At 37.9% G+C, this 22,445-nt stretch overlaps 4 protein-coding genes across 4 annotated transcripts; all 4 read left to right on the plus strand.

Moving 5' to 3' along the window:
• Nucleotides 1–470: 470 nt before the first annotated feature.
• LOC136674311 (trace amine-associated receptor 13c-like) lies at nucleotides 471–1,490 on the plus strand. Its single transcript, XM_066650232.1, has one exon. It carries the CDS (start codon nucleotides 471–473, stop codon nucleotides 1,488–1,490), a length of 1,020 nt encoding a protein of 339 aa, XP_066506329.1.
• An 11,748-nt stretch (nucleotides 1,491–13,238) lies between these two features.
• LOC136674466 (trace amine-associated receptor 13c-like) lies at nucleotides 13,239–14,261 on the plus strand. The gene has a single exon (XM_066650473.1). The coding sequence runs from the start codon at nucleotides 13,239–13,241 to the stop codon at nucleotides 14,259–14,261; it is 1,023 nt and encodes a 340-aa protein (XP_066506570.1).
• Nucleotides 14,262–16,504: 2,243 nt separating this feature from the next.
• On the plus strand, nucleotides 16,505–17,527 carry LOC136674273 (trace amine-associated receptor 13c-like). Its single transcript, XM_066650188.1, has one exon. It carries the CDS (start codon nucleotides 16,505–16,507, stop codon nucleotides 17,525–17,527), a length of 1,023 nt encoding a protein of 340 aa, XP_066506285.1.
• A 3,449-nt stretch (nucleotides 17,528–20,976) lies between these two features.
• LOC136675203 (trace amine-associated receptor 13c-like) lies at nucleotides 20,977–21,987 on the plus strand. The gene has a single exon (XM_066651637.1). The coding sequence runs from the start codon at nucleotides 20,977–20,979 to the stop codon at nucleotides 21,985–21,987; it is 1,011 nt and encodes a 336-aa protein (XP_066507734.1).
• Nucleotides 21,988–22,445: the final 458 nt, after the last annotated feature.

Genomic DNA, 22,445 nt, shown 5'->3' on the forward strand with positions numbered 1-22,445 from the left:
TTTACTGTCTGGATATTTTGTTTGTATCCCAATATCTGTGGGATGTCATATTAATCCTGTTAACCTTTATGACATTTATGGCCATCTGTAAAGTTCACATGAAATCCTGGTTTTGCTGGTGTTTTGCTTACTTTGTAAAATTTGAATATGAAATTATTCATTCATTCATACATTGTCTGAAACTGCTTATCCAGTTCAAGGTCATGGTGGGTCTGAAGCCCACCCAGAATCACTGGGTGCAAGGTGAGAACACACCCTGAAAGGGGCGCCAGTCCTTCAATATGGAATTATCTGCTGAATTTTTTGTATACACTTCTGCCACTCTGAAATAATCTCAGCTGACCAACCACTGTACGTCATTATAATTAGTCAGTTACACTACCCACTAGTGGGAGGATTCATGCTCATGTATAAAACAGAGATGTTAACCTTCTGAATCATTTTAGATTGTTCAGCCCTCTCTGTTTCAGATGGACAACCAACACTACAGGCAAAACATCACACTTCAATATTGTTTTCCTGACAATAATGCATCTTGTATAAAAGAGGTCAAAGAAGGCCCTGCTTATATATTTCTGTTCATTGTTCTCTCATGTATATCTGTCTGTACTGTGTTTCTGAACCTGTTGGTGATCATCTCCATCTCTCACTTCAAGCAGCTCCACACTCCAACCAACCTGCTCATCCTCTCTCTGGCTGTGGCTGATCTTCTTGTGGGACTGTTTAATATGCCTGTTAGTATAATGCAACTGATGGACTCCTGTTGGTATCTTGGGACAATAGCATGCTACCTTTCTCCAATAATAGGTTTTGTCGCAGTAAATGGATCTGTCTACAGCCTGACGCTTATAGCAGTGGATAGGTACATTGCTATTTCTGACCCACTGAAGTATTCTAGCAGAATCACAGTTTGTAAAACGTTGCTATTTATAATTTTTGGCTGGTGTATTTGTCTTTGTTATTCCATAATGTACTTATACATTAATGACTACTTCTTTCAATCTCAGACCTCAACCCACTGTTATGGTGAGTGTGTTGTGGTCGTAAAATATTATTGGGCCATCATTGATCTTATACTTGGATTTGTAGCCCCCTGCTCTGTCATATTAGTTTTATATTCAATCATTTTTAATGTTGTAAGGCATCAAGCCAAAGCTGTCATAGCTGTGAATAACAGTAATACAAACAATCAGAGAGCTAAAATATTAAGGTCTTCTGAAATCAAAGCAGCCAAAAAGTTAGGCACTGTGATTTTTGTTTACCTCGCTTGTTGGATACCGTTTTATTTAAGTTCTGTGTCAGTTGATAACTTGACATCTTCTTCCATGGTGTGGACAGTGTTTTATTGGCTACTAAACTGTAACTCCTCCATGAATCCACTGATTTATGCCATTTTCTATTCATGGTTTAGAGCATCTGTAAAGTATATATTAACATGTAGGATATTTGAAACCTCATCTTCAAGGATTAATTTGTTTCCTGAAAACTGAAATCGGACTGATTTCATCCGACAGATCAAGAAGTCAGCTGATCTTTTATGCTGTTGTAATTTAATTTCATGTAATAACCTGTTTGCATAAATCTCTTCAGTTCAGTCATAATTAAAACATTGTGCTCTTACACAGATGAATCATACGTTTACAGAGTTTACCATTCTGTGATAAAAACAGAAATTTCAATGAAACACATTCATTTTTTTAATTATTTAAAATGAGTTCCCAGAGACTGAATAAAAGCTGTCTGCTAAATACTTTTCACAGGCCATTGTTTCAACAAAAGTGCTTCAACCAAGGACGCCAATATCAGAGCCAAGCCCTGAGCTGTACAGACTGAGGCCTCATAACTTTCATCACTCTATTGTAACTCTAGAGTACCTACTGGTGTGAGATCAATTAGAAACAACAGGCAAATCTGCTTATAAATATGAGTAGCTGAGAGAAATCTGAGGAGAGCATGATAAATGAGAGACTGTTTTTGTTTAGTGTTTAAGATGGTGATGGTGCTTCTTAATAAACTGAAGGCCAAAATGTTCTGCTTTGTTCATGTCCTTTCTAAATTCAAAATTTAAACTTAATAAACAGTTTAAAATCTACATAATTACATAAAATAAGCCAGCTATCTGTAAACTGTGACTGTTCTTAAGCAACAAACCTGTGCAACTGATCATGAAGGGTTAAACCAAAATGTATTATAGACTTTAACGTCTCACCATGCCCCTTACACTTAAGCACTTATAAAAATGACTTACACTTAAGAATGATTCTAAAGTCTAATGTCACCAATGTCAGGTATGAATTGGACACTTGCAAAGCATCCCAACATTTGTCTGAGCAGAAAGGAGACTGTGTAAACTGAAGTCATGTATCTGTATCCAATGCCTAAAATGAGTTGGAACAGTGTTTGAGATCCAGAACTAATTATCCTACACAAGTACCTGAGCAGATTTTTAATGTATTGATTGTTATTATATTTATTATTATTATATTTATTATTATTATTATTATTATTATTATTATAGTATTACAGCTTCCAGGCTACAGGGGAGCAAGGGAAATGTTTGTTGTGTGCTGTACCAGCTGTGACCAAAAGGGAGCAGTGCAATTATGTAACTGCCACTAAAGAAACACAAGCATGTTGGCCATTTGACAGCCACAGGTGAGACAAATTGAAAAAAAGTCTACCCTAAAACACTATTCTCATGATGGCATTGATCACCATATATGAATCAAGGGTGCCACAATTCCTTACACTAATTATAACCCTCACCTTAATCCACAGCCTAAATCTATGCTCCAAAAGGATGATGCAGTGTGAGGGGTTTCCTGTATAGCGTTCTCTCACAATAGATGCTTGATTTGATTTTCTTAGGGATTTTCCTACTTTCAAAGTTTATTTGCACTGATTCCACAAAGCACCACCAGTGGCCAGTAATAAATAATCTTGAATATTCGATGCTTTAGTAATGTTAGAGGTAAACTAACCACTCATATCAATGGATGATTTAAACTTTTGTATAAAGTGAGCAAATCTCCTGTATAGATTACAGTTTTAATATCAACCTTTATTTCAAATGCGATAACCAAGAATATATATTACATTACCGCCCATTACTAATTTCCTGACAACAACACATCCTGCAGAATGGTGGACTGAGGACGCCCTGCTTATATATTTCTGTTCATTGATCTCCCATGACCCATGTATATCTGTGTGCACTGTGTTTCTGAGCCTGCACCCCATCCAGGGTTAGTGTTACGGTGCGCTGTGTATGTGTGTGTTTTCTCTCTCTCACACTATCTATGTAAATGTATAGGTTCTGCAATCTGTTCCAGTCCATGTTTGTTCACCCGTCTAGAGTTCATTCCAGATTCCAGTTCGTGTATTTGTTCGTCGTCCTGAGTCCGGTCCATCATCCAGTCCATGTGTTGTCTGTCACCGTTTCGTCTACGTCATCTCGGCGGGAATCATTAATACGTCCGTGTGTACGCTGCTTTTTTACGTAGCCTTGTTTTGTGCTCTGTGATTTGTGTTGTGTAAATTGAATTTTGTTTGCCTGGTTTTGACTTTGTTACAGTCCCACTCCGACTACGAGTTTGTTTTTGCCCTTTTTTTTATTACTGACGTTAGATCTTTTGTAAAGTATTGTAAACACTGTATATATATATATATATATTTCCCCAGAGTAGGGTTGGCTGCCGTTTGTTTTGGGAGTGGGTTTTGTGTGTGTTTTTGTGTATAGACAGGGAGTATGGTAAGATTTTGGTAGAGATGGCTAGTTTTGATTTGTCCGCGTTTGCTCTTTGCCCCACTTTGGAGGTGTTTGATTCGTGTCGTGTTGTCGATCTGCTTTTGATAGCGGATTTCTTTTCTGTTAGTGTCCCTCGCTCTGCTCCAAAACAGGAGATTAAGGAGGCCTTGGAGGCCCAGTTAGTTAGTAGGGGAATATTTGCCTGAGAAGAGGGGTTCTGCGGGTGTTGCTTTAAGTCCAGCTCGGAGTACGGATGCGGCGGAGGCCGTGGACGTCTCTGGGTTTCTGCCGCGCATAGATCCCGGTGTTTCCCTCTCTCCTGGGTTAGATCCGCGCTTGGCCATTCGATTTAAACAGCTAGAGCTGGAAATAAAGATTCAGGAGCGTGAGGCAGAGTTACTCCGGTTTAAGGCAGTGCAAGTTGAAGCTGAGCAGGAGCTTGCATTAAAACGAATGAGTCTGGGGGATTATAAGCCTGTCCCTCTCCCTCGCAGTGCGGCCTCTCTCACGGCGCACTCTCCTGCTCCTGATAACGTTCAGGCACCGGCCACGCCACCGGTTCCCAAGCCCCGCTCTCCAGCTCGCTCGCTGGCCGTAAATACAGCGCGGGATTTTGATGTGAGTCGGCAGATCGGTCTGGTTCCTGCTTTCAGGGAAAATGAGGTGGACGCTTATTTTCCGATTTTTGAGCGGATCATTACCACTCTTAGTTGGCCTAAAGGCCTGTGTCTCTGCTGCTCCAGTGTAAGTTAGTGGGCAAGGCTCAGGAGGTTTGTTCGTCTCTGTCGCTGGAGCAGAGCTTGGATTATGACGTCGTGAATAGTACAATTCTTCGGGCGTATGAGTTAGTTCCAGAAGCCTATCGGCAGAATTTCAGACATCTTACAAAACCCCCAACCAGACCTATGTAGAATTTGCCAGAGAAAAGTCTCTGTTGTTTGATCGATGGTGTGCGGCTAGTAATGTCACGACATTCGAGCAGCTGAAGGAGTTGGTGCTCCTGGAGGATTTTAAAAACAATCTTCCGGATAGAATTGTAATTTACCTCAATGAACAAAAAGTCACCAATCTGTCTGTTGCAGCTACTTCATCTGATGAATTCATTCTCACACATAAAACAAACTTTGTCCCGAGTTCTCAGCGTGACATGTCTCGCCGCACCCCCACTTCACAACCTGCCGTTAGTTCCTCTCAGTCTAATGTTTCTGAAAATAGAGAATGTTTCTATTGCCATGCTGTTGGTCATTTAATTGCTGCTTGTCCCGTTTTAAAACGTAAAGAAGCCCGCACTTTAGCTCCAAAGAAAGTTAACGCTGTTGGTTCGTTGCATTAGACCCCTGATAGTGACAGTTCGTTTGAACAACCATCGGTAGAAGCACTGTTTAAACCGTTTACTTTTTCTGGGTTTGTTTCTCTTGGTAATACGGGAGATAAACAGTCTATTCAGATTTTAAGAGACACTGGTGCTGCACAGTCTCTTATTTTAGACAGCGTTTTACCGTTTTCTGGCTCTAGTTATTGTGGTAGTGACATTTTAATCCAAGGGATTGAGTTAGGAGTTGTCCGTGTGCCGCTCCATAGATTTTATCTGGTAACGCCTGAGTTTTCAGGTGTAGTTAAAGTTGCAGTTCGTTCACAACTTCCAGTAAATGGAGTATCGTTTATTTTAGGTAATGACCTAGCTGGTGATACATTGTTTACACTACCTGAGGTGGTTTCTGAACCCCTCTCTGCTGTAGAGAACTCGGGCTCAAAAGAGAAAGTTTGGGGATGTAGTAGGGTAATCAGACTCATTTTTAAGTAAAGGTGACCCATTTTGTGATGCTTCTGTTCCTGCTAGTGGTGATAAAGGGACAGATATTTGTAACATTAATTACACAGATACGCGAATTACACGTACGGAGCTTGCTGCTCTTCAGAAGTCAGGTCCCACAATTAAACGCTGTTTTGATTCTGCCCTTGATGTTTGTCCTGATAAACCCTTTAGTCCCTATTATGTTGACAATGATGTCTTAATGAGAAAATGGTCTCCCCCTTCTTCGTTGGATGGTTGTGCTGATGTGTGTCAAATAGTTGTTCCCCAGCCCTTTAGATCTCAAGTTTAGTCTCTAGCTCATGACCATCCCTGTTCTGGACATCTCGGCATTCGTAAAACGTATCAGCGTGGTCTTAGGTATTTCTTTTGGCCCACAGTTAAGTCTGATGTTACTCAGTTCTGTCGCACTTGCCATACATGTCAGCTCATGGGGAAACCTAACCAGATTATTCAGCCTGCCCCACTTCAGCCCATACAGATAACGTGTGAACCGTTCGAACGTCTGCTGATTGACTGTGTGGGCCCTTTGCCAAAATCTCGCTCAGGGAACAGTTATTTACTTACTTTAATGTGTGCTGTTACTAAATTTCCAGAGGCTGTTCCCATCTGAACTTTACATTCAAAAGTTATTGTTAAGGCTTTGATTAAGTTTTGTACTACGTTTGGTTTACCTAAGGTGATACAGTCTGACCAGGGTTCCAATTTTATGTCTCAGCTATTTTCTCAGGTAATGAAAGAGCTTAACATTAAACATCAGGTGTCTAGTGCATATCACACAGAGTCACAGGGCGCACTTGAACGTTTCCACCAAACTCTTAAAAACATGTTAAGGACTTTCTGTCTTGAGGTAGGTAAGGATTGGGATGAGGGGGTTCCACTCCTTTTATATGCATTTAGAGACGCTGTGCAGGAGTCAACTGGGTTTAGTCCTGCTGAACTAGTGTTTGACCATGTGATAAAAGGTCCATTAAAGGCCTTGCAAGAGCAGTGGTTGTCCCCCAGTTCGCATACACATTCCAAGCCTGTTCTAGAGTATGTTCGTTCCCTTAGAGAGCGCATGAGGTTAGCTCATGATGTTGCCAGATGTGCTTTAGAGTCCTCCCAAAATAAAATGAAAGAGTGCAATGACAGAGATGCAGTGCAGCGTTCTTTTCAGGTGGGTGACCAGGTTTTAGTTTTGCTGCCTGTGGTAGGCTCCTCCCTACACACTCGTTTTGCTGGTCTCTATGAAGTGAAAGAAAAATTAAGTGACACAAATTATGTAATTATGACTCCGGATAGAAACAGGAAAACTTGTGTTTGCCACATTAACCTTTTAAAGCCTTACCTCTCTCGTGCTCCTCATCTGTCTTCTTCCTCCGTAGTTGCCTCTGTGGCAAATGTCTCCCACTGAGTATTCTCCCAAATCTGATGAACTACACAGGCCGCTATAGTCTCCCATGTGCCTGTTTGCCCAATTCAGAAGCACTTCTACAGTTAGATGATAAATTAGCTCATTTACCTTCTGATATCCAGGCAGATCTTAAGGCCCTTATTTACAAATATCCTTCTTTGTTTTCTGATGTTCCTCATGTACCTCTGTAATTGAACATGACATTGATATTGGCGATCATGGTCCCAGTAAACAACACCCCTATCGTGTGAATCCAGCTAAGCGTGCTATCTTAAAACAAGAAACACAGTATCTGCTTAAAAATGGTCTTGCCATACCTAGCTCTAGCCCTTGGTCCTCCCCTTGTTTGTTGGTACCTAAGCCAGATGGTACTTACTGTTTCTGTACTGACTTCAGAAAGGTTAGTGCAGTCACTAAGCCTGATTCTTTTCCTCTGCCCCGCATGGAGGATTGTGTTGATCAAGTTGATTCTGCAAAGTTTGTAAGAAAACTTGATTTACTAAAAGGTTATTGGCAAGTGCCACTTACCTCTCGTGCTTCAGAGATCTCTGCCTTCGTCACTCCAGATACTTTTATGCAATACACAGTCATGGCCTTTGGACTCCAAAATGCACCTGCCACTTTTCAGAGATTAATGAATTGTGTATTGGGTGATGTACACTCTTACCACCTTATGCCCAGTGAACAATGTTGATGTTTGATGTTTTATTATATTTGCTTTCAGGATTCATAAGGGTTTTTCAATGTGTAAAATAGTCTAACTAGAATATAGCATTCTTGTGGAAATGATAGGGTCTGCTAATGACAAAGTTTTAAATGTTTAAAAGGGCAGGGGGAACAAATCTCACAAGTTGTAGAATATACAAATGTAACTATACAATACATATAAATGGGATGTACATAAAAAAATATACATTATAATAAACATTATTGTAAGCATATGTTCTCCAAAAAGCAAGTTTATATTTAGTTAGTTAGTTATACATAGTGTATATATAGATGTAAGAGATTGTTTCATCCACAGGGCATTAGCTGTCATGAATCAGCCCACCATGAGTCTCCCCTAAACAAAAGAGAAAAAAAAAACACTAGAAAGGCTGAAATTTTCAGAAGCTGGGGACTAAACCCTCCTCCTTGCAGTTTATAAGTGGACTATAAGCTACCCTTTCTTATCGCAGTTCAGCCCTATTATACTGCACTATATACAACATACCAGAGATTATAGTGGTTCACTCTGCTTGTTGCTATATTGATGTCTGGATATTTTGTCTGTGTCCCAGTATCAGTCATCGATATGTATTTGCAGGTAACTGTCATAGTTGCACAATTACATACATACCTACATTTTCTTTTTCGCTTCTCCATTTATATAATCTAATTTGAAGGCTGTAAAATTGAGCAAAGGTAACAATACCCTATTATATTAGTGTGGCTCACAAATCATCTGGCCTTAAAATAAATAATCCAATGCAATGGAGTTCAGTCTGATCCCTATTTATTCTTAAAAAAATAAAAATAAAAAATAAAAAGTCATAGTAATCCTGTTAACCTTTATGTCATTTATGGCCACCCCTAAATTTCACATGACATCCTGAATTTACTGGTGTTTTGCTTACTTTGTAAAATTAAAATTGAATTAGCTGCTGAATATTGTGTATACACTTCTACCACTCTGAAATAATCTCAGCTGACCAACCACTGTACGTCATGATGATGTTAGGGTTACACTATCCACTAGTGGGAGGATTTGGGCTCATGTATAAAACAGAGAAGTTAACTCTCTGAATCATTTCAGCTACTTCAACTCTGTCTTTATTTCAGATGGACGACCAACATTACAGGAACAACATCACAATTCAATATTGCTTTCCTGACAATAATGCATCTTGTATAAAAGAGGTTAAAGAAGGTCTGGGATATATTTTTCTCTGCTTCATTCTCTCATGTATATCTGTGTGCACTGTGTTTCTGAACCTGCTGGTGATCATCTCCATCTCTCACTTCAAGCAGCTCCACACTCCAACCAACCTGATCATCCTCTCTCTGGCTGTGGCTGATTTTCTCGTGGGAATGTTTTATATGCCTGTTAGTATAATGCAACTGATGGACTCCTGTTGGTATCTGGGGACAATAGCATGCTACATTTCTCCAATAATCAGTTTTGTTGCAGTGTATGGATCTCTTTACAGCCTGACACTTATAGCAGTGGATAGGTACATTGCTATAACTGACCCCCTGAAGTATTCTAGTCGGATCACAGTTTGTAAAACGTTGCTGTCTTTAATTTTTGGCTGGTGTATTTCTCTTTGCTATACCATCATGTATTTATACTTTAATGACTATTTCTTACAATCTCAGATCACAACGCACTGTTATGGTGAGTGTGTTGTGGTTGTAAAATATTATTGGGCCATCATTGATCTTGTAGTTGCATTTATAGCCCCTTGCTGTGTCATATTAGTTTTGTATTCAATCATTTTTAAAGTTGTAAGACATCATGCCAAAGCTGTAAGAGCTGTAAATAACAATAATTCAAACATTCAGAGAGCTAAAATGCTAAGGTCTTCTGAAATCAAAGCAGCCAAAAAGTTAGGTACTCTAGTTTTTTTTTACCTCGCTTGTTGGATACCATTTTATTTAAGCTCTGTGTCAGTTGATAACTTGACATCTTCTTCCATGGTGTGGACAGTGTTTTATTGGCTACTAAACTGTAACTCCTCCGTGAACCCACTGATTTATGCCATTTTCTATTCATGGTTCAGAGCATCTGTAAAGTATATCGTGACATGCAAGATATTTGAAACCTCATCTTCAAGGATTAATTTATTTCTTGAACACTAGCCTCAGAATGATTTCATCAGACAGATGAGTGACCACACGCTGATTTAATTTAATTTCATTTAATTATCTGTTAACATAAAATTTGGTGACATTACACAGCTAAATCTTAACAGTACAGCATTTACCATGCTGCAGTTAAAACACATATTTTAGTAAATAATACTTATTTCTCATGTAATCCATTTTTAAAATTTAAAATGTGGCCCGAGTTCCCAGAGAGGGACTAAAGGAAACCTGCCAAATTATTATGCACCACTTCTTCAGCAAGATAACAAGCCACTGAAGATGCCATTGTTTCAACCAGAGATACAGTCTTCAGAACCATGCCCTGAGCAGTGCGTACTGAGGCCACATAATTTTCCTTGCTCTCTTCTCACACTTATTTACTGGTGTGAGCTCAATGAGAAACACCAGCAAAGTTGCATATACATATAAGTGGCTAAGAGAAAGCTAAGGAGAACATGAGGAATGAGAGACTATTTGTTTGGTGCAACAGATGCTTACATTGGTTCTTAATAAACTGCCTGAAAGTCAAACTGCTACTGCTTTCATTGTCCTTTTATAGGAGTGTTTTAAATAGACTACAGACGGACTAAACTTTTCTGTCTCATGTGATCGTCATTTAGTTCATTCAGTATTGTTTTATGTAGCTAATCATGTTTATTTATTCAAAATTGACATTAAAATGTTGAAAATCTACAAGATTGCATAAAATGTACAGTATTAAAGCAACACAAGGAAATATATTTACCCTAAAATTACAGGTTTGTAATCATTGTGATGCTTCACTGAGCTCTAATAGGGATAATATGGCCCCTGTTTTTGTTACTCTTAGGTCACCAGAGTAGAAACTGCGCTGTGTGTCTTTGGGAGGAGGGTAGGAAACCACTCCAACCCACTTTATCCTGATTTCAGGACAGTGCTGTAAAAATGAATTACATTTTGTAACTTTAGGGGGACCTAGGAGTAAAAACACCTAATCCAATGTAGTGCTGTTTTAAGAGACCTGTGTATACAATGAATGTCCCTAAGCAATAAACCTGTTCAATTCACCAAGAAAATTTTAAATTCATTCTATACTTTAATGTATGAACTTTGTAATGAGTAAATCCAGCTAGATTATATTGGTGAATTTCAGAAATTCTGTTCAGAGAAACTGCAAATCAGTGCATTCCCAGATGAGTTCAAGCTGTTACTGCAGCAAAGGGTGTGGGGAATGGTGGCAGAATCTTCCTATTAATACTCTTCAGAAGGACTGTTATAAGAGCAAGGGCATAGATTTGCTCTTGACATTGACCCCCACCCCACACCAATTTGTCTATTTTTTGTTTCTCACTGCTCCATGACAAAACTATTAAGGACTGATATACTATATATGCTTTTCTACATGCTTTTAAACTATTCTGAATAACAATCCATTATTTAATTCATGAAATATAATGCTAAATTAATGTTAAGTTAATGAATCACAAAATAAAAAAACTTTTGACTTTAACAGTTTACTTCAGCCATAGTGCAAATGATGGACTCATTTAATTAGTGAACTTGACTTTAAATGACTTACTCATTACTCTTTGAAAAACAGCTGCTTGTGTCCACCTTATTATTTGCTGCCATCCTGACTTGCTTTTGAAAGCCACTTGAACATGCATGTTAACAAATCTTAAAACCAATTTTTGTTAAAACACTATTTTATTTCTATTTTATCACATTTAGTTCATTATTATCATTATTAATTCATTTCTAATATAAGTATATATGTTGTGCTATTATAACACATTAAAACTGTTTATTTATTTACCTGTTTATTTTGTCTACTAATGAGTTAAGCAAGAAAGGTAACATATACAAAAACAATACTTGGCTAACACCTTTTACAAAAATTTTGACCAGCAGGGAGCAGCAGATTTATCATTTTAGTTTTTTATTTATCCTGACGGGAACAAGGGAAAATTTGTTCAGAGGAGGTAGGAGCTAAACAATTGTGTGTTATACCAGTTGTAACCACAAGAGAGGTTTCCACTGCAGACACACAAGCATGTTGGTCGTTTTAGAGCTACAGGTGGGACCAACTGTTCATATATTTATATAAAAAGCACAGCTGAACAAATTGACTCACATTTTGCTGTATGATGGCCAACCTAATTATATTTCTGTAGTGGTGCTGTATTAAGTTGGTTACCAAAATAAAAAAATCAAATATGACCATCACCAGAAATCAATGGCCTTAGGAATGAGAATAGACCTTTTTTCTGCAGATCTCATCAGTGGGAGAGCTGCAAATGCACATCGGCTTACTCTCACTATGTAAATGTCACTTTCCAGCATACATAGTTTCTCAGAGTCTTGTTTCATATGTCATATTTGTAGGTAGTGGTCTGTTTTCTCCATCAAATCGATTATTCATCATTCACAAGTGGTTCCCCATAACTTGAAGTCATGCACTTACCCTATACTGCCTTTATGGTCCTCCGGACCCCTGCAGATAGCAAAGTTGTAAAACTCAGATTGTCTTGAACACACCCTGGAGAAAGCACCAGTTTTTCACAGGGTGACACAGCTTTACACATTCACTCTCACACACACACCTATGGACTATTTTGAGTAGCCAATCATCCTACCAATGTGTGTTTTTGATCCAAAGGACGAAAATGGAGCACCCAGAGGAAAACCCACATGCACATGGGAAGAACACACCAAACACTTCATAGACAGTCACACAGAGTGAGGCTCAAATCCACAACCCCAGGACTATGGACATGTGTGAGAGTGTCACTACTTGCAGTGCCACCCTTTCACCTTGCCTTTGATCTCAGTGTAACAAATCAACTCTGCATGGATCAATGGTGCCACAAACCCTAACACTAACTATAACCCTCACCCAAACCCACAGCCTAAAGGATGAAGCAGTAGGATTGCATCTTCTCCCACAACAGATTACAGCACTGTTTGTTTTTTTCTTCCCTCAACAGAGAAACAGATTTGCACTGACTTGGCAAAACCGCACCAACAGTGGCCAAGAAGTTAGTGATTTTAAACTGCCTGTGAACCATAATGTAAAAATACTGCTAATATCTGCATGCTCATTTATTCACATATGTGGTAATTTAGTGCTGCAGCAGACTGTGCATGATCTTGTGCTGCCCAATGCTTTAGGAAACACCAATGCATCATTAAAGCGTTTGAGCTAGTTTTTAAATTTCTGACCAATTATGAGCTTTACATTTCCCTTGACTCCATCATGGATGAAATCTCTGTTTGTCACCAGTAAGTTATTTTTAGCTGGCCTGCAATGTAAGTAATGAATAAATCTTGAATATTCAATATATTAGTGATGTCAGAGGTAAACTAACCACTCATATCAGGGTGAGGATTTATACTGTAGTATAAAGTGGGCAAATCTGGATAATTTTCAGTTTTAAGATTAACCTCTATTTCAAATGGATAACCCAGATGATAGACTAAATTTTACAGTCCAATACTGCTTTCCTGACAGCAACTCATCCTGCAGAAAGGAGGTCCGAACAGGACCTGCTTATATATTTCTGTTCATTGTTCTCTCTTGTATATCTGTGTGCACTGTGTTTCTGAACCTGCTGGTGATCATCTCCATCTCTCACTTCAAGCAGCTCCACACTCCAACAAACCTGCTCATCCTCTCTCTGGCTGTGGCTGATCTTCTCGTAGGATTGGTTATCATGCCTGGGAATATAATGCAACTGGTTGACTCATGTTGGTATCTTGGAAAACTTATGTGTTCTCTTTATCCTTTGATTGAATTTGTGTTGATGTCTGCATCTCTCTGTAGCATGATTTCAATTGCCATTGATCAGTACATCGCTGTGTGTGACCCTTTGCTTTATTCTACCAGAGTCACAGTTTGTAGAACCTCTGTGCTCATAATTCTAGGCTGGTCTTTATGTCTGTTATATGTCATAATTTATTTCTACTTTAACGACCATCTCCTTCAATCGCAGATCTCCACTACATGCTATGGAGAGTGTTTAGTGGTTTTAAAAAAACCTTGGATAATAGTTGACCTAGTATTTTCATTTATAACCCCTTGCTCTATTATATTAGTGTTGTATTCAATCATTTTCCAGGTGGCAAGGCGACAAGCCAAAGCTGTCAGAGCTGTAAAGAACAATGTGTTACACAAAAAACGGGTCATATTTACAAGCTCCTCTCAAACCAAAGCAGCCAAAAAATTAGGCTTCATCATTTTTGTTTATCTAGCTTGCTGGATACCATTTTATTTAAGTTCTTTATCACTTGAAAACCTAACATCTGTGTCAATGGTGTGGACTGTGCTTGGTTGGCTAACATTTTTAAACTCTTCTGTGAACCCACTGATTTATGCCATTTTCTATTCATGGTTCAGGGCATCTTCTAAGTATATTTTGACATGTAGAATATTTGAAACCTCCTCTTCATGGGCTAAAATATTACCAGAGAATTGTTAAGCTGAAACAGCGTTTTCCCATGTTCATTCAATCTTAGTGTCAGTCACTATAAATGCTTTATAGATGGAGGATGTGTTGTTATTAAATTCTTTTTAATAAAGCAGTTTTTTTCCTGGGGATAGAATAGAGGATATAGGGAATATATGGTTGTTTTATATTGACATTATCTGTAGTGTGGATTTTATTTTATTTAAGCCCAAAATGACTATACCACATGCATTATACAGAATACCACTTACATCCATATGCCAGAACTATACTGTTAACTGAATACCTGTTCTCAATAATGTGTATTAAATATAATCATAGAAGTACATCAAGCATTTTGTGTGTCTTACACTCTACCTCAGTCTCTTAGTAATGCAGAGCATCTAGGAAGGAGACTATGTCTGTGGGGACTAATTCACAGACGGAGAGTTCATTTTGACTGATTGGCCTCATTCGTTTGCTTTTGTTGTTTCCCCCACCTTGAAAAGCACTGTGCTAAGCAATGCACATTCACATCATGTTTGCTATTACATTCAAACCCAGGATTCCATTACAAACAGGATTTTCCTGGGACGCTCTAGAAAATTGAAATAAAAACAGAATTCAGTAATATGCGAATCATTTAAACACTATATTTAAAACCATAAAAGCTGACAAAAAAAATTGAGGATAGGGGGAAACCTGACTGGTAAATTTGTGTAATGCTGCAAAAGAATAATATTAGTTACTAATCAACAGGTCGGTTATGTTTGGGTTTAAAAAAAAAACATCTCAGATCTCAGAGAGTTGGAGATTTCAGAATTAGATAGAAGATAGGGTGTGGTCCACTTCTGTGAAAGACTACATGGGCAAATTGTGAAACAATTCAATAATCAAACTTTTAATGTTAAAGAGCCAAGGACCTGGGGATTTCTGCATATACATGAAATATACCATTAATCCTTTACAGAGAATCCTTAGAAACTGCTACTGCAAGGGAAAATAACAAAAAACACTACTGGCTAGTGTTGATCCACAGTCCCTTAAGTAGCTTTACATTAAAAACAGACATGATTCTGTAGTAAAAATCATGGGTTCAGACTTTCTTTGTGAGCACAGGTTGTCACTGCATCCACAAATGCATATTAAAATTCTATCATTCAAAGAAGAAACCATATATAAACAGAATCCCAAAATTATTCAGCTGCCCCAGAGTGAAAGAGAAATGCTAAACTAGTTCAGATCCTTTAAAACTATTTGGCATTTGTGTGTATTATACACCCACTGGTCTCCTCTGTCCCCAAATATTAAACAGTGTTGCTGAAAGAAGAGGTAATGCAGCACACTGGAAAAAATGCTGCTGCCCCACCTATGTTCATAATCAAAGCCTCTTTTTAACCTTCATAGGCCACCAACAACAGATCTCCAGGCATCCTGATCCTGGGCTTGTCCCCCAGCTGGTTTCCATCTTTTTTTTTCCATCTTTCTGAGCTATGAGTTTCTGGGCCATCTTCTGTTTCTTGTGCCTTGGGGTCTCCAGGTCAGTGCTTGCTTGGCCAAATATTTTGCTGGCATCAAATTCAAAACAGGCATGTGGTTTTCAAAAAAAAATAAAAATTCATTTTCAAAATTGGAAATCTTGTCTAATAATACTTGTTTTCACATCATTGCATTCTGTTTATGTTTGCATTTTGCACAGTCTCCCAACATGTGTGAAAATGAGGACTGTAGATGAATTATTCTTAAACCATATTAAAGGAATTGTTTGTGATATTTTAAAGAAAATCAGCTAAATGATAATAATAACAATTATTTCATTTACAAATAACCATGTTTAATTCTTTCTGGAAGCCATGTACCATTGTTAATAAAATATTAATAGAATATTATTGAGATAATATGTGTAGTATTATTGTCAACACTTATCAACTCAATTTGAAAACATTTATCATTTAATAAGCAGTTTGAATGTTAGATGTGTGAGTGATGTCAGGGATTAAACAAGCCATTCATATGAGAGTGGGAGGTTTCATAAGTTATTATAAATGAATACAGCATAAAGACTGACTTGTCAGTTCATCATTTCTGAACAATGCTGGGCCAATCTCCACTGTCCACTGACACATCAACTAATGATGAACTTTTAAATATTAAATGACTTTGTGGTACAGGTAAACTCTACACATGCCTGTGAGAGCATTTACTCTTTGGTATAAAGAGACATGCTTAAACATCTCCTGAATCAGTTTTAGTTTGGAAATTAACATTTATTTCAGATGGATAACAGAGACTTTACACAAAACAGCACAATTCAGTACTGCTTTCCTGACAACACCGCCTCTTGCAGAAAGGAGGTCCGAACAGGCCCTGCTTATATATTTCTGTTCATTGTTCTCTCATGTATATCTGTGTGCACTGTGTTTCTGAATCTCCTGGTGATCATCTCCATCTCTCACTTCAAGCAACTCCACACTCCAACCAACCTGATCATCCTCTCTCTAGCTGTGGCTGATTTTCTTGTGGGACTGATTGTCATGCCTCTGAATATAATGAAACTGATAGACTCCTGTTGGTATCTTGGAAAACTTATGTGTTCTATTTATTCTCTGATTGAATTTGTCTCAGCATCAGCTTCTCTCTGTAGCCTGGTTTTCATCTCCATTGATCAGTACATTGCTGTGTGTGACCCTCTGCTTTATTCCACTAGAGTCACAGTTTGTAAAACCTCAGTGTTCATAATTCTAGGCTGGTCTTTATGTCTGTTATATATCACCATTTATTTATATTTTAATGACCATCTCTTTCAATCTCAGATTTCCACTACCTGCTATGGAGAGTGTGTAGTGGTTTTACAAAAACTGTGGATGATTGTTGACATGGTATTATCATTTATAACCCCTTGTTCTGTTATACTAGTGCTGTATTCATTAATTTTTCAGGTGGCAACACGACAAGCCAAAGCCGTCCGAGCCGTTAAAGATGGTGCCCCACATAAACCAAGATCCAAAATTTTCAATTCCTCTCAAACTAAAGCAGCTAAAAAATTAAGCTTTGTCATTTTTGTTTATCTCTCTTGCTGGATACCATTTTATTTAACTTCATTATCGCTTGAAAGCGTAACCACCATGTCAATGTTGTGGATTGTGTTTGGCTGGATAACACTTGTTAACTCTTCTGTGAATCCACTCATTTATGCCATTTTCTACTCATGGTTCAGAGCATCGTCTAAGTATATTGTGACATGTAGAATATTTCAAAACTCCTCTTCATGGGTTAAATTATTACCAGAACATTTTTAAGCAAAGCTGACATTGAAGGATAGGATTATGTCAAAACAAATAAGTGGACACTTTTCAGTTTACATGTTCTTGATTTGCATTTTCTGTTTTCTATCTGATAATTATACTGTGATGCGCCAGATTTTTTTCTTTGTCCACTATCTTTAATTATTATGCTTGTAGATGCTAAGCGAACTATGCAGATTCACCACTATCTCATAAGTTCATTTTGATTTGCTTTCAATTTGTGTGGCTTAGTTTCATGATCAATTTGCCCATGTTGAGGGTTTTAGAATTAGTCCATAAGCAGTAAATCGTAACATCATAAGCATCTTTAAACAAAATATCTGGGACCCATAATTGACTATCCTGTTGTTAAATGGACACCGGTTACCAATGATGATTCACAAAACACATGAATTAGTGAGCATGGATTCAATAACACAGTTCAACTGAGCATATTGTATCAGGTGCTGGAAGGTAGTGTGTTATTGAAAGAGTTCCCTTTGGACTTCGCAAAGTCATAAAGTCTTGTAAATGCAGATTTATACTCACATTGGAATAGTAACTGCATTTTATTTCAGGTATTCACTGGAAAAATTAAAAATTGCAAGCACAAGGCAAGGGCCATCATGCTATTGATGAAAGAATATTCATACATTAATACCAAATCTCTTAAATGTGATACATGAAAAAAAGCAGCTATATCAGCCAAAGATTGGGCTGAAACATATGACACAGTCATTTTAGGATTACAGCTTTATTCAGAAATGTTGGGTTATTTATTAAAATATTGCACGCCCTATTACCACCACAAATTGTAAGGTTTTTTTTTTACATGAATAAACACAGTTAGTAAGTTAGATAAGAAACTGATGTTAGCAATTAATCAAGCCACTCATATCAGAGTGTGAGGAACCAGATGTTCTTATAAGTAAACACAAGAAAGACAGACACAGCTTGTTATTTCTGGACACTACAGGACTCATTTTAAATTGTCAGGTCACTTAATAAAGAAATACTATAATTTAGAATTTAGCTTTTAAATTCACCCCACCAGCCCCATCACTAATTCATGACCAACTGAGGGGAATGTCCCAGCTAGTTTTGCCAAAAAATTTTAAACCTGCTGGCTAGTATTTTTGCTAATCTCTAGCCAATTTTAGCATCATTGGTAAAATAAGGGGGAGGTATTTCAATATTTTACATTATTTGGTACCAGCCAAACATTAAAAATGATCCCTTTTAATGTTTTCATTTGCTTAGCTATATTTGTTTTCAAATCCCATTTGGGTCAGCATGCAAATCTGAAAACTCTGAGCCTTTGAATCAACCCTCACCATAAACACATTTCCATGTTTCTTGCTCAGGATCAGTGTTATTTTTTTGAAGACTAGCATAACCCCAACACATGTAGGAGTAAGCCAAAACTCCTGTGCTGTGTATTTCAGCAATATTAAGTGGATCTTTCATCATTTTTCACATATTGAAGATATGTAATAACACAATTTTGGGAGTAGGACCACGCCCAAACTCCTCCTCTCAGCCCTATATATATCCCATAAATTCACGTAATTTCCGCATCAGACAAACTTGCTTCATTTAGTTCAGGAGACGGATCTCGATTCAACTGCTTTACTACATCGGCTCGCTCCTCTGCACTGGGTCATTCCTGCTGATCCCCATATTCAGAGCTGTGTTCGGCCATTATTAAATCCACTGAGCCTCCTGTTTTAAAAAACTTGCTCACACCTCCACCCCGTGGGGTTGAGTCTCACCCCTCATTTCAGCCTCTATGGGTGTGGTCTGTACTAGCAAAATGCATATCAAAACTGGTTAAATTATATTATTATTAATATTGCTTTTGCAAAAAACTCACTGAGTCTTTACTCGTAGGTCAAATGTATACACTCTCAGCACCCACCTTGGAAATTTCAGCATTCATAAGAATTGTTTAAAAATAAAATGTGTGACTGACATCAGGGATGAAATGAGCCACTCATATGAGATTTGGACAATTCACATCATATTTTAAACAGGCACATCTAAGTGATGCTCAGTTAATAATTTCTGAACAACACTAGATTTATTTCAACTATCAGGTCAAAATCCTATGCAGATGAATAACACGGATCATAGGCAAGACATGGCAGTTCAGTATTGCTTTCCTGACCAAAGCTCATCTTGCACAAAAAAGGTCCAGACAGCTTTTGCTTATATGATTCTCTTCATTGTTCTCTCATGTTTATCTGTGTACACTGTGTTTCTGGACCTGTTGGTGCTTACCTCAGTCTCTCACTTCAAGCAGCTCCACACTCCAACCAACCTGTTCATCCTCTCTCTGGCTGTGGCTGGTCTTATTGTCGGACTGATTGTTATGCCTCTGAATATAATGCAACTTATAGACTCAGGTTGGTATTTTGGAAAAGTTATTTGATTGTTTGTTTCAAGATATCAGTTTTCTCTACTGAGGATTTCACAATATGTCCATGAGCATTGAACCACAAGCATCTTTACACAAAATAACCTGCAGTTGTAATCAATAATTCCACTGTAAATGAAGATCAATTACGACTGTCCAAAAAAGACGGCTTCAAATGGCACTGCCCTAGAGAACCTACTGGAACAAGCCCTGGAACATGGAAATGCATTATATTTCATATATTTTAATAATTCATATATTTTAATTATGTTTAAGCAAGTCAACCTATTTTTAGCCTTTTGGAAGGCCAGCTGTTTACTTGATAGCACTAAAAAATGTACAAACTGAAGCAATAATAATATGCAGTGTAAATGAAAAAACATCCAAAAAGTGCATTAAACTGAAGCATATATTCATTCATTCATTCATTATCTGTAACAGCTTTTCCAGTTCAGGGTCGCAGTGGGTCCGGAGCCTACCTGGAAACACTGGTCACAAAGCAGGAACACACCCTGGAGGTCCAGTCCCTCACAGGGTGACACACACAGACACACGTACACAAACATGCGCACACACACACACACACACACCTTGAGTCACCAATCCACCTACCAATGTGTGTTTTTGGACCGTGGGAGGAAACCGGAGCACCTGGAGGAAACCCACATGGACACGTGTTCTCCCAGAAAGTCACCCAGATTGGGACTTGAACCCACAATGTCCAGGTCCCTAGAGCTGTGTGACTATGACACTACCTAGTACACCACTTGTCACCCTCATGAAAAACAGCACACAGCAAATACTGGGTCATTATTCAAAATATGTATGTACACACACACATTCTCACCACGCACTTGGAAATGTCATCATTCATATTAATTTGAATATTAGATGAGTGACTGATGTCTGGTATTAAACAGCCACTCATAGGAGAGTAGGAGGATTTACAGAATATTATAAATAGGCACAGTTAAGGGATGGAGTGCTCAGTCTATTATTCCAGAACAACAGTAGGTTATTTCAAATAGTCAATCAATATCTTACATCAATGAATAACACAGATATAGTGGTTCAGTACTGCTTTCCTGACAACAACTCATCCTGCAGAAAGGAGGTCCGAACAGGCTCTTCATATATACTTCTCTTCATTGTTCTCTCATGTATATCTGTGTGCACTGTGTTTCTGAACCTGCTGGTGATCATCTCCATCTCTCACTTCAAGCAGCTCCACACTCCAACCAACCTGATCATCCTCTCTCTGGCTGTGGCTGATCTTCTCGTGGGGATGTTTGTTATGCCTATGAATATAATACAACTGATAGACTCATGTTGGTATTTTGGAAAAGTTATGTGTTCTCTTTATCCACTGATTGCTTTTTCCTCAATGGCTGCATCTCTTTGTAGCCTGGTTTTTATCTCCATTGATCAGTACATTGCTGTGTCTGACCCTCTGCTTTACTCCACTAGAGTCACGGTTTGTAAAACCTCTGTGTTCTTAATTCTAGGCTGGTCGTTATGTCTGTTTTACATCAGTGTTTATTTATACTTCAATGACCATCTCCTTCAATCTCAGATCTCCCCTAGTTGCTATGGAGAATGTGTAGTATTTTTCAAACAATCCTTGCAAATTGTTGATCTGGTAATTTCATTTATAACCCCTTGTTGTATTATAATTGTTTTGTACTCACTCATTTTTATCGTGGCAAGACATCAGGCCAAAGCTGTCAGGGCTGTGAAGAATGGTGACTCACACAAACATGAAGCAAAGGTTTTAAACTCTTCTCAAACCAAAGCAGCCAAAAAAATAGGCATTGTAGTTTGTGTTTTCCTTGCTTGCTGGATACCATTTTTTTTATGCTCATTATCACCCGAAAGTCTCACATCTGTGTCAGTGGTGTGGACTGTGTTTGGCTGGCTAACGCTTATGAACTCCACTGTGAATCCACTCATATATGCCATTTTCTATTCATGGTTCAGGGCATCAGCAAAGTATATTTTAACTTGTAGAATATTTGAATCATCATCTTCTTGGGCTAAATTATTACCAGACAGTTTTTAATCATAAAGCCAGATATATCCTATGCAAAAAAAAATCATATTGTCTATATCTGTATTTGCTCAATGAATGGACAATGTAATATATGTCAGCATGTTACCATCAAAAGGTATGTATTTGGTTCCTTTAATTTGGGAACAGAACTGTATCTTATTCTATTATAACTGTAGATTTTAAATTTGTGTTGATTTCAAAGGATTTTTTAAGGTCATTTAAAATTTGCTTCTGTCATAATATCAGAAAAATAAATAATAATACTAGTGAGGGTTCCCCATTAGTCCTGGAAGCTAAATTTAATATCACATGTTTAACATAAATTCGTTTGAAAAAGTGTTTCATTCATGATTTATAATTTTTTTGCAAGTTTCTTACAATTTCAGATCATCAAATAAATTTAAATATTAGTGTTACGCTCCTCAATGTGAAATAACTAGGGATATTGAGGAGGCAACACTTATATT

The sequence above is a fragment of the Hoplias malabaricus genome, chromosome 18, assembly GCF_029633855.1.
Source record: "Hoplias malabaricus isolate fHopMal1 chromosome 18, fHopMal1.hap1, whole genome shotgun sequence".
In the NCBI taxonomy this organism is placed as follows: domain Eukaryota; kingdom Metazoa; phylum Chordata; class Actinopteri; order Characiformes; family Erythrinidae; genus Hoplias; species Hoplias malabaricus.

Bases quoted from the DNA above. Each gene is read 5' to 3' on its own strand.
- LOC136675203 (XM_066651637.1), top strand. From the start codon at position 20,977: ATGAATAACACAGATATAGTGGTTCAGTACTGCTTTCCTGACAACAAC.
- LOC136674273 (XM_066650188.1), top strand. From the start codon at position 16,505: ATGGATAACAGAGACTTTACACAAAACAGCACAATTCAGTACTGCTTT.
- LOC136674466 (XM_066650473.1), top strand. From the start codon at position 13,239: ATGGATAACCCAGATGATAGACTAAATTTTACAGTCCAATACTGCTTT.
- LOC136674311 (XM_066650232.1), top strand. From the start codon at position 471: ATGGACAACCAACACTACAGGCAAAACATCACACTTCAATATTGTTTT.